Source organism: Cetorhinus maximus, chromosome 6, assembly GCF_964194155.1.
Source record: "Cetorhinus maximus chromosome 6, sCetMax3.hap1.1, whole genome shotgun sequence".
Lineage (NCBI taxonomy): Eukaryota > Metazoa > Chordata > Chondrichthyes > Lamniformes > Cetorhinidae > Cetorhinus > Cetorhinus maximus.
The window spans coordinates 17,631,996-17,644,074 of record NC_135884.1 but is presented as its reverse complement, the minus strand read 5'-3'; the positions used below and the strand labels follow the sequence as shown (position 1 = coordinate 17,644,074).

General features: G+C 45.1%; 1 protein-coding gene across 1 annotated transcript in view; it reads left to right on the top strand.

The window, feature by feature from the left end:
- The window catches only part of LOC144681582 (interleukin-17 receptor C-like), a 71,867-nt gene that overhangs the window by 55,970 nt on the left and 3,818 nt on the right, over positions 1-12,079 (top strand). Inside the window, exon 18 of the mRNA XM_078543293.1 lies at positions 5,795-5,848. Within this exon, the coding sequence (XP_078399419.1) occupies positions 5,795-5,848 (54 nt within the window). The remainder of the gene's footprint in view (positions 1-5,794; positions 5,849-12,079) is intronic.

Below are 12,079 nucleotides of genomic sequence, written 5' to 3'. Positions count from 1 at the left end.
AGATGAGCGAGGGAGTTCCCCTTGGTGCCCTAGTCAATATATATCCCTCAACCAACATCACCAGAGTTGATTATCTGGTCATTTAACTCACTAATGCTTGTAGGATCTAGCTCACCACAAACTGGCTGCCATATTTTCTATGCTAAAACAGTGACTACACTTCAAAAGTACTTAATTGGCCGTAAAGTACTTTGGAATGAACTGACATAATTAAAAACAAAAACAGAATTACCTGGAAAAACTCAGCGGGTCTGGCAGCATCTGTGGAGAAGAAATCAGTTAACGTTTCGAGTCTTCATGACCCTTCGGCAGAACTGAGTATAGTTAGGAGAAAGGTGAAATATAAGCTGGTCTAAGGTGAGGGGGCGGGGGGAGAGAGAAGTTGAGGGTGGGATGATTGTGGAGATAAGCAAGCAGTGATAGGAGCAGATAATCAAAAGATGTCACAGACAAAAGGATCAAAGGGGTGTTGAAGGTGGTGATATTGTCTAAGAAAAGTGCTAATTAAGAATGGAAGACAGGATACTCAAGGTACAGCTCTAGTGGGGGTGGGGTGGAAAGACTAACAAAGTTTTAGTTTTAGATTTAAAAATAATGGAAATAGGTGGGAAAAGAAGAATCTATATAAATTATTGAAAAAAAAGGGAGGGGGGAGAAACGGGGTGGGGATGGGGGGAGGGGGAGTTTAAGATCTAAAGTTGTTGAATTCAATATTCAGCCCGGAAGGCTGTAAAGTGCCTAGTCGGAAGATGAGGTGCTGTTCCTCCAGTTTGCGTTGAGCTTCACTGGAACAATGCAGCAAGCCAAGGACAGACATGTGGGCAAGAGAACAGGGTGGAGTGTTAAAATGGCAAGCGACAGGGAGGTTTGGGTCTTTCTTGCGGACAGACCGCAGGTGTTCCGCAAAGCGGTCGCCCAGTTTGCGTTTGGTCTCTCCAATGTAGAGGAGACCGCATTGGGAGCAACGAATGCAGTAGACTAAGTTAGGGGAAATGCAAGTGAAATGCTGCTTCACTTGAAAGGAGTGTTTGGGCCCTTGGACGGTGAGGAGAGAGGAAGTGAAGGGGCAGGTGTTGCATCTTCTGTGTGGGCATGGGGAGGTGCCATAGGTGGGGGTTGAGGAGTAGGGGGTGATGGAGGAGTGGACCAGGGTGCCCCGGAGGGAATGATCCCTACGGAATGCCGTCGGGGGGGGGTGAAGGGAAGATGTGTTTGGTGGTGGCATCATGCTGGAGTTGGCGGAAATGGCGGAGGATGATCCTTTGAATGCGGTGGCTGGTGGGGTGATAAGTGAGGACAAGGGGGACCCTATCATGTTTCTGGGAAGGAGGAGAAGGCGTGAGGGGGGATGCGTGGGATATGGGCCGGACACGGTTGAGGGCCCTGTCAACGATCGTGGGTGGAAAACCTCGGTTAAGGAAGAAGGAAGACATGTCAGAGGAGCTGTTTTTGAAGGTAGCGTCATCAGAACAGATGCGACGGAGGCGAAGGAACTGAGAGAATGGGATGGAGTCCTTACAGGAAGCGGGGTGTGAGGAGCTGTAGTCGAGGTAGCTGTGGGAGTCGGTAGGCTTGTAATGGATATTGGTGGACAGTCTATCATCAGAAATTGAGACAGAGAGGTCAAGGAAGGGAAGAGAAGTGTCAGAGACGGACCATGTGAAAATGATGGAGGGGTGGAGATTGGAAGCAAAATTAATAAATTTTTCCAGGTCCCGACGAGAGCATGAAGCAGCACCGAAGTAATCATCGATGTACCGGAGAAAGAGTTGTGGGAGGGGGCCGGAGTAGGACTGGAAGAAGGAATGTTCCACATACCCCATAAAGAGACAGGCATAGCTGGGGCCCATGCGGGTACCCATAGCCACACCTTTTATTTGGAGGAAGTGAGAGGAGTTAAAGGAGAAATTGTTCAGTGTGAGAACAAGTTCAGCCAGACGGAGGAGAGTAGTGGTGGATGGGGATTGTTCGGGCCTCTGTTCAAGGAAGAAGCTAAGGGCCCTCAGACCATCCTGGTGGGGGATGGAGGTGTAGAGGGATTGTACATCCATGGTGAAGAGGAAGCGTTTGGGGCCAGGGAACTGGAAATTGTTGATGTGACGTAAGGTGTCAGAGGAATCACGGATGTAGGTGGGAAGGGACTGGACAAGGGGAGAGAGAAGGGAGTCAAGATAACGAGAAATGAGTTCCGTGGGGCAGGAACAGGCTGACACGATCGGTCTGCCAGGACAGTTCTGTTTGTGGATTTTGGGTAGGAGGTAGAAGTGGGCCGTCCGAGGTTGGACGACTATCAAGTTGGAAGCTGTGGGAGGAAGATCTCCAGAGGAGATGAGGTCAGTGACAGTCCTGGAAACAATGGCTTGATGTTCTGTGGTGGGGTCATGGTCCAGGGAGAGGTAGGAGGAAGTGTCTGCGAGTTGACGCTCAGCCTCCGCGAGGTAGAGGTCAATGCGCCAGACAACAACAGTACCACCCTTGTCAGCGGGTTTGATGACAATGTTGGGGTTGGACCTGAGAGAACGGAGTGCAGTGAGTTCAGAGAGAGACAGATTAGAATGGGTGAGAGGAGCAGAGAAATTGAGACGGCTAATGTCACGCCAACAGTTCTCAATGAAAAGATCAAGAGAAGGTAAGAATCCAGAGGGAGGGGTCCAGGTGGAGGGAGAATATTGGAGGTGGGTAAAAGGATCCGTTGAACGGGGAGAGGACTCCTGCCCAAAGAAGTGAGCACGGAGACGAAGACGGCGGAAGAAGAGTTCAGCATCATGCCGAGCCCGAAATTCATTGAGATGAGGGCGTAAGGGTATGAAGCTAAGTCCTTTGCTGAGCACTGAACGTTCAGCATCGGAGAGGGGAAGGTCGGGGGGGTATAGTGAATACGCGGCTGGGGCTGGGATTGGAAGATGGGGTGGGGATGGAGGGACAAGCAGGGGTGGAGGGTCCCAGATGGGTGTTAAAGATGATCCATACATGCACGCTCTTTCTTATGATTTAGATGCAGCTTCAAACTTAAAAAAACTGCAAATATCCATAACTATGTGTCATGACTGATGCAGTTGGTAAAGCGGAGTTATTTAAAAATCTCAGAGGGAAACTTTAAACAACTGTCATAATCTATAATTTTAAGTGTTATATTTGAGATGCGACTCTAAATTCAGGAATCAGACCACCAGTTCTCGAGGCTTTACATTAAACTAAATGAAACATTTTATTAATTTTACACAGGTTAGAATAGATATACACATGGCTATAAATTACTACTATCATAAGTTTTAACAAATTCCCAAACTAATCTCCATTAAGGCAATAGCAACCCATTGACTTAACCAAGTCCAGGCAAAGCATTTTCACCTTACAAATTCAAAATGAAGCTCTTGTCACTTTGGTTCCTGTGTAGCCAGTTGGAGGGTTACAGCTGCCTTTTGATCTCACATTGCCTCTGCTCTGCACACCTGAAAACTACTGAAGTTATACCTACCAGCCCCATTGAATGTTAATTCTCATTGTATCAACAACCTCTGAACTAAACCTCTCTAACAATAAAATCCCTTTCATAGTACCAACTTTATTAGTAATATAAACATATTGCTTGGTAGCTGCTAGAAAGGCGTCAGTTTTCACCCCACTTTTTGAATGCTTTATTCAAAATATGCAAATGCACGCTATCTCCCTTACATATCAAAACGAGTACACATCAAAGCACCCAGACTAGCTGACTTTAATGCAATTAAGACACACACACAGACTAAACCTCTATTTTAAAAGAAAAATATTTTCAAAAATATTATATACATTAATACATGACATATGCTTGAGGGAAATTCACTTTGGCCAGAATCTTACGTTGATCGGGTGGGTGTGTGCCCGACCCGAACACACGAAAATTGCGCAAAATGATATCGGGCATGCATCCCGACGTCATTGCGCACGCGTGCAATATTGAGGTCGGTGGGCGTGTGTAGGAGTTCGGGCAGCACCCGCCAAAAATTAAAGGGCCAATTAAGATCATTAAAAAGCCTATTGACCGCAATTTTACATTGCCCGTGCAATTTCGCAATCGTCGCGAAATACTTTTAACGAAACCTCACCATGGGCGTGGGGAATGAAATGTCCAGGGTGAAATATAATAACAAATATCTGGAAACTAATGTTTTTTTGAGTTCTGCTGTCAGGTGCGTGAATGTGCTGCATAGACACAATTTGCTGCATTTTTTTTCTTCTCATTTAATCTGTACAGATCTGCAGCTCCCTGAGGCATCTCCGCAGCAGCTGTCTGGCTTCATGGAGATCGCTAGGAGCGCCCATCTGTACCCTCACTTTTGTCGGCGCCTGCCCTCTTCCCGTCCCCCTCAGAGGCACTGAGGCTTTCTCAGCACGCATTTCATGCTGGCTGGCTATTAATTAGCCAACTTGGCACGCACAACGAGCATGAAATTCAGGCCTTTGCCCTTTTGTTTTGCTCAGAACACAGTGTTTATAAATGTACCTGCATAAATATACATATAAGTACTTCAAACAAGACAATTAGTAGTTCACATTACTAAGCAAATAAATGCTAGGATTGTCATCATTAATGTAAACCACAACGTTCAATCTAAACCACTCCATTAAATAAAAGCCAACGGGCAGAATTTAGCCCTTGTGGGGTGGACTCGGCAGGGGCGGGCAGGGGGGTGGTTGGGAAGCTGACCGCCGCCTGCAATTGAGGCTGGAAGATGATTTCATGCTGGCGGGCCAATTATTGCCTGCCCAGCGCGAAACACGAGCGGCAGCGTTCGGCGCTGCCTGTGTGGACGGGGGAAGGAGGGCGAGTGGGGTGAGCACAAACTTCCAGCAAGTGCACGCTTGAGAATCTCCCTGAGGCACGGAGCTGCCTCAGGGAGATGAAGAGTTTTCCAAAAAAAATATAAAGAATTGAAAAATGTTATAAAACGTGTCCCCTCATGTAATTAATGTTATTAATTAAATTTCAAAATTTTTATTTTATTTTTATTTCCTTTTGCCGCTGCCTGCGGATGAGGTTTCCTAAAAAGTGCCAAGGCTGCTTGGCCTTTTCGCCTGCTCGCCAACCGTAAGGTTGGATGGGCAGCGGAAAATGTCAGTAAGTTGAGACTGCAGCGTGCCCGCCGACCAAAATATCGCGTGACTGTGCGTTGACGTGGGGACACTTGCCCGATGTCGATGTGTGTCATTTTACACTCGAGCGTGTCGGGCACACACCTGCCCGCCGAGGTAAAAATTTTGACGAATTGGTTTTGAAAATCGGATGAATGGTAACGTACAGGAAGACAGAACAAAACAAGCTTGCATAATTCGAGAGCCAGCTGAAAACAAGTGGCCGCGTATAAGTGGAAAAGCAATGTAAGACTGAACTATCAGAATTGAGTCAAGCAGGAAGAGGCTTTGATCCTATTGTAATATTTTACTGTGCATTTCTAACCCTTTTCCTCACTTGTTTTGGAGTACGTCTGTTCTTGACTCTATCTGTAACGTACATGTTACAATTCTCTATATCCCTTCCAATCTCAAATCTGCTCTGTACATGCTAAGACTGTGGCTAATTATGACCATGTCTGTGTTGTCCTCCACCTCCCTTTAAGTGTTGACCCTACCCGCACTATACATTGTATTGCTGTTTAACAAGATTAGAGGGAAGTTCAATATTATGAACATGTAACATGAATCATATGTATTGCTATTTCCTAAACTCAACTGTCTCAACTATACTTTTATTCAGTATTTGTGGCTATTTTCTTGAGCACTTATTAACCCAGATTTTGCTTTGTTCCTACAGGTTGTATAGAGATGATCAAATGGAAACCCATTGCAACAGCTCCTACAGCTGCAGGTAATCTTCTATAAAGGGTAACAGAAATAGCCATTTTTGTTTGCTAGCCTGGACTTGAAATGTGTCGAGATATGTGGTTACATGTGGTTACCACAACCAAGTGGTTGAATAAGGGAAATATTAGTGACAGTTGCTTGGTAATACAGAACTTGAATAATGCTGAAAAAAGAGACATGTTGCTGAAGCTTTTCATCTTGCACTCATCAGGACAAACACAAGAATGCCAAATTTCAAATGATCACAACAGTTTATATGACTGGAGAAGAGGGTGCTGATTGGTTGGCAGGTTGAATCTGGTTGGTTGAAGCATTGCCATGGAGAAACCAATGGGGAACAATAGGCTCCCCAGGCTCCCTCAAAAAGGCGCAAGGCTTGAACATATTCCTTTTGCAGAGAACGGGATATGAATGTATGTCACTTCTAGCAAGTGTAAATGAGCCACATTATGAGCTTGACTGATAATTAGGAACACAGGAATGCACATAACTGGAAAAGACCGTTGATCATCTGGCCGGTTCCAGTATTTAGAGAAATCATATACTGCTGAATCTCCCATTCCCCTCCCTCAATTTTCTTTCCAGAAACATTTTGCACTGGTCCCTTCCATTTGATGATAAAATCATACCCCATTGCCTCTGTTGGCAGTCTCTTACACACAATTCTCCCTTTCACAAGAAGAAACCTAATATTTTCATAACAACTACTTGCATTTATAGAATCATAGGGCTGGGTTTAATGATTGCCACAGAACCTGCCTCCAGCTAAAAAGATGGTGGGGGATGGAAGTCTGCCCATGATCCCGACAGCTGCTGCACAGCTATTTAAGGCTAGAAGCAGCATTAATTAAACTGAGAAGCGACTTCCACGCCTCCCTTGGGAGGATGTCCTGCATTAAAGAGCTGCCTGCCAATCAGATGGCCGGCAGGGCCACTGGGGACAGTAGCCACCTCTGGGACTACAGGCAGTCCTGCCATGCCAAGGCGACCAGGTGAGTCCGAGTTCACCGAGGTCTGCCAAGCTGTCCCGGCGAGGTGGGGTGAGGGGATGGGGGGCCGGATTCGAGAGGCCAGGAGGGGAGGTTAAGGAGGGAGTGACCTTGCAGTGGAAAGTGCCTCCAGTGGGCCCAAAGGGCCTGCAAAGGAATTCCCCCCCAACCATTTCCTGACACCAGCTCAAACAGCTAAAGCTGAAGGGGGCATGAAAAAACATTGGGAGGTAAAATAAAGGAAAATCCAAAGTTATTTTACAGGTACATTAAGAGTAAGAGGGAACGAGTAGGGCGCATTAAGGACCATAGTGGTAATTTGTGTGTGGAGCCAGAAGATGTAGGTGGGGATCTAAATGAATACTTTGTGTCGGTGTTCACAAGTGAGAGGGACAACGGGGGTATGGAAATCAGGCAAAAGGACTGTGATATAATTAAAGAAAATAGCATAGAAAGGGAGGAGGTTCTAAGTGGTCTGGCAGTCTTAGAAGTAGATAAATCTCCAGGCCCGGATGAAATGTATCCCAGGCTGTTGAGTGAGGCAAGGAGGAGATAGCAGGGGCGCTGGCAATAATTTTCAATAACTCTCTGGCCACAGGAAAGGTGCCAGAGGACTGGAGGACAGCCAAAGTTATTCAAGAAGGAGGAAGGGATAAACCAGGGAACTACAAGCCAGTCAGTCTAACCTCAGTGGTGGGGAAACTATTGGAAGCAATTCTGAGGGATAGAATTGATCTACACTTGGAGAGGCAGGGATTAATCAAAGACAGTCAGAATGGTTTTGTTAAGGGGAGGTCATGTCTGAACAATTTGATTGAATTTTTCAAAGCGGTGACCAGGTGCGTAGATGAGGGCAATGCATTTGACATAGTCTACTTGGATTTCAGCAAGGCTTTTGATAAGGTCCCGCATGGGAGACTGATAACGAAGGTAAGAGCCCATGGGATCCAAGGTAAATTGGATCCAGAATTGGCTGTGTGGCAGGAAGCAGAGGGTGATGCTTGAGGGGTGTTTTTGTGACTGGATGCCTGTGTCCAGTGGGGTTCCACAGGGATCGGTGTTGGGTCCCTTGCTGTTTATGGTTTATATAAATGATTTAGACTTGAATGTAGGAGGGTTGATCAGTAAGTTCGCGGATGACATGATGATTAGTGGGGTGGTAAATAGTGAGGAGGAAAACCTTAGATTACAGGAGGATATAGACGGGCTGGTCAGATGGGCTGATCAGTGGCAAATGGAATTTAATCCGGATAAGTGTGAGGTGATGCACTTGGGCAGGACAAACAAGACATGAGGATACACAATGAATGGTAGGACCCTGGGAAGTACCGAAGATCAGGGGGACCTTGCTGTGCATGTCTACCGGTCCCTTAAGATAGCGGGACAGGTAGATAAGGTGGTTAAGAAGGCATATAGGATACTTGCCTTTATTAGCTGAGGCATAGAATATAAGAGCAGGGAGGTTATGCTGGAACTGTATAAAATTCTGGTTAGGCCACAGCTAGAGTATTGCCTGCAGTTCTGGAATCCGCATTATAGGAAGGATGTGATTGCACTAGAGAGACTGCAGAGGAGATTTACCAGGATGTTGCCTGGGCTGGAGAGTTTTAGTTATGAGGAGAGATTGGATAGACTGGGGTTATTTTCCCTGGAGCAAAGGAGGTTTAGAGGGGATGTGAGGAAGAATTTTTTCACCCAGAGGGTGGCAGGAATCTGGAACTCACTGCCTGAAAGGGTGGTAGAGGCAGAAACTCTCATAACAACATTTGAGAAGTATTTGGATGTGCATTTTTGATGCCATGGCATACAAGGCTATGGGCCTAGTGCTGGAAAATGGGATTAGAATAGTTAGGCAATTGTTTGACTGGCACAGACTCGATGGGCCGAAGGGCCTTTTTCTGTGCTGTAGACCTCTATGACTCTATACTCTATCTACAGCAAGAGATGTTCCCTTGAATACTTATCACCCATCTCACACTCCACGGCATTACAGTCCTTTTAACCCACAGTTGCTTCCAGCTTTCAGTGGGTTCCTGTATCGCTGCTTCACCAAGTAGTAACTTTGAGTGACTGTTTCCAGACACTTTCCTCAGTTTTCAGGGAGTTTCTTCACCAGCAGAAAAGCCAGTTCCAATGATTCTTCTTCCCCCTTGCTATGCCAGAACAAATCTGGAATCTGTAGAAGGCTGCAGGATCTGTCATTTTGATTAGACACCATCTCCCTCTGGCTGTGGTAGCTTGCGAAGTCGAGCAGCCTTTTTACATGCTTTGTTACCTCCCTGCAGCTTCCCTGCTGACCACACAGACCCTCTGCTGGCTGATTTTCAGTGATTTGTAGGGAAGCCTTTAACCTATCCCCAAAAATGGCTTCCTCTGCCCTCTTCCCCTGGCAATGTGAAACGTAATAACATTAATTCCAGGTAGAAATGCTAATTAGCTCTCTTTGATCTTTGAAGTAAAGGGACAGTTTATAGTGCAACTGTTTACAGCCCAGTACCTTATCACCTTTCTGGGACTTTAGGAGACTCAAAGTCTATTTATTGCAAGCCCAAAAAGTGCTGCCATTGCCTCCTGGCATAAATACCTTGCATCTTCTTCTTAGTAAAACACTTTAAGTCTTCCTTTGATCTCAAACAATCAAATCACCCAGGCTTACTGTCAGGCAGACTGCAGAACAGGCCACACAACCCCCTTCATTTACATAAATTTAAAGCTACATTCCCAAAATATATAACCTTTTATAAAGCTCATAATTGCAACTGCATCCCCACCTTCAAACCTGGCTGGGGAGTGTAAAATCCAGTCCATGGGATCATTACAGCACAGAAAGAGGCCATTTGGTCTGTCAAGTCCATGCCAGTTCTTTGCAAAGCAATCCAATCAGTCCCTTTCCCTGCTCTATTCCCTGTAGCCCTGCAAGTTTACTTCCCTCAAATGCCAATCCAGTTCCCTTCTGAAGTCATTGGTTGTCTTTGCTTCCAGCACCCTTGTAGACACTGAGTTCGAGGTCAGTACAGTATAAAAAAAGTTCTTCCTCTCATTCCCCCTACATCTCTTGCCCAAAATCTTAAATCCGTGTACCCTAGTACTATCAGCTAATGGGAATAGTTTTTCTTTATCTATCTTATCTAAACTTGTCATAATCTTGTACACCTCTATCAAATCTCCCCTCAATCTGCTTTGCTCCAAGGAGAACAACTCCAGCATCTCCAGCCTAACCTTGAGCTAAAACCTCCATCTCTGGCACCACTCTGGTCAATCTTCTCTGCACCCTTTCAAGGACTTTCACATCCTTCATAAAGTGTGGTGACCGGAATTGGACACAATACACTAGGTGTGCGAGCTGCGGACTAACCAGTGTTTTATAAAGGCTTAGCATAACTCCCCTGCTTTTATATTCAATACTTCTATTTATGAAACCCAAATACCATATACTTTGCTAAATGCCTTCTCAATATGCCCTTCTGCCTTAAAAAATTGGTGCACATGAAACCCCAGGTCCCTCTATCCCTGCATACTCTTTAGAACAATGCCTTTAAGTCAATTGCCAGGATTTTCTGGAAAATTTAATGGACCAGCCAAAGGTCTGTTGACTTTGGGTGGGAATTGCCACTTCTGTGATGGGCGGGACTGGAAAATACTGGCCCATATTGCTGCTCCCTTTCCCACTGCCAAAATGCATCACCTCACACTTCTCTGTATTAAATTCTATCTGCCACATGACTCTCTATGTCCTGTTGCTGTCAATTGTTTTCAAGCTCACTGTTTGTCACACCTTTAGCCTACTATGAATGTGAGGTTTTATAAGATTGTTATGTTTTAAACCATTTCTTTAACTTAAGGTAAAATGGAGTAGTGAAGATGGCCATATGATCTGTTATGGGTTCTGCCCAACAACAAGCATGGTAACTTGGTTACCATGGGGATGGGAGAGCCCAGGTTGAGACTTACTGGGAGCAAGGTGCAAAACATTGACACCTGGAAACAAAGGCAAGAGTAATTGGGCTAACTGTGGACAAGCTGCCAAAGAAAATTGTCACAGCCCCATCACTTGAAATCTTCAAGACCCATCTCTAAATAATTTTCATTTATAAGTCTTTCATTATCAGGACTGCAATATCAGCAGAGCATGTCTGGTTTAATTAGAGCTTTGTTGGTGGAATGTTAGTATGTGATACCGACACAACCAATGCAGAAACAGACAGACTTTCGGTCTCCCAAGTGTTTGGACAGAAAAGGAGAGAGAGAGAGGTCTCACAGAGACGAAAGGCTGTGGCTGATGTAGTTAGCAGAGAGAAGAAGGCTGCGAGTTCTCTGCGAGCAATGGCAGACATTAATCTATTGGAAGTTGGGAATAGCAGTGGATTGTTTCCTATAAAGACTAATCCTGCAGAGAATATGCTGTAATACGTATTAATACGGTGTAGGGTTTTTTTTTATTGATTCATGGGATGTGGACATTGCTGGCTAGGCCAACATTTATTGCCCATCCCTAATAGCCCTTGTTCAGAGGGCAGTTAAGAATCAACCATATTGCTGTGGGTCTGGAATCACATGTAGGCCAGACCAGGTGAGGACGGCAGATTTCCTTCCCCAAAGGACATTAGTGAACCAGATGGGTTTTTACAAAAATCAACAAGGGTTTCATGGTCATCATCAGACTTTAATTCCAGATTTTTATTAAGTTCAAATTTCACCATTTTACCATGGCGATCCGGGTCCCCAGTTACCCTGGGTCTCTGGAATATCAGTCCAGTGACAATACCACTATGCCACTTGCCTCGGTTACATTAAAGTCTTAATAAGGGTTAGGGTTTTTGTAGTTTAGACTATTAGTTGCCTACTCGGTAAAGTTTAGTTGATGTCTTCAAACTTGAAATCTTGTTGTGCAATTCCTTTATGTTGGTCACTGGGATTCCAAATCTCTTGCTTAAAGTTATCGGTCTCTGCAGGGATTGTAACAAACCTTCTGTATTGCCTTTAATGCAATAAGATGCCCCAAGGAACTTTATAGGAGTATTATGGAACAAAATTTGACACCAAGCCATGTAAGGAATCATTAGGTCAGATGAAAAAAGGCTTGGTCAAAGAGAGAGGTTTTAAGGAATATCTTAAAGGAGGAAAGAGGACTACCAATCCATTAGCATTCTCCTTTAAGAGAACTAGCCTGCTGGCAAACTCTGTTCAGTTCATCTAAAGCTGTGACAGCTTTGACCATATCTACCCTCATGAACACAACCTTGTCT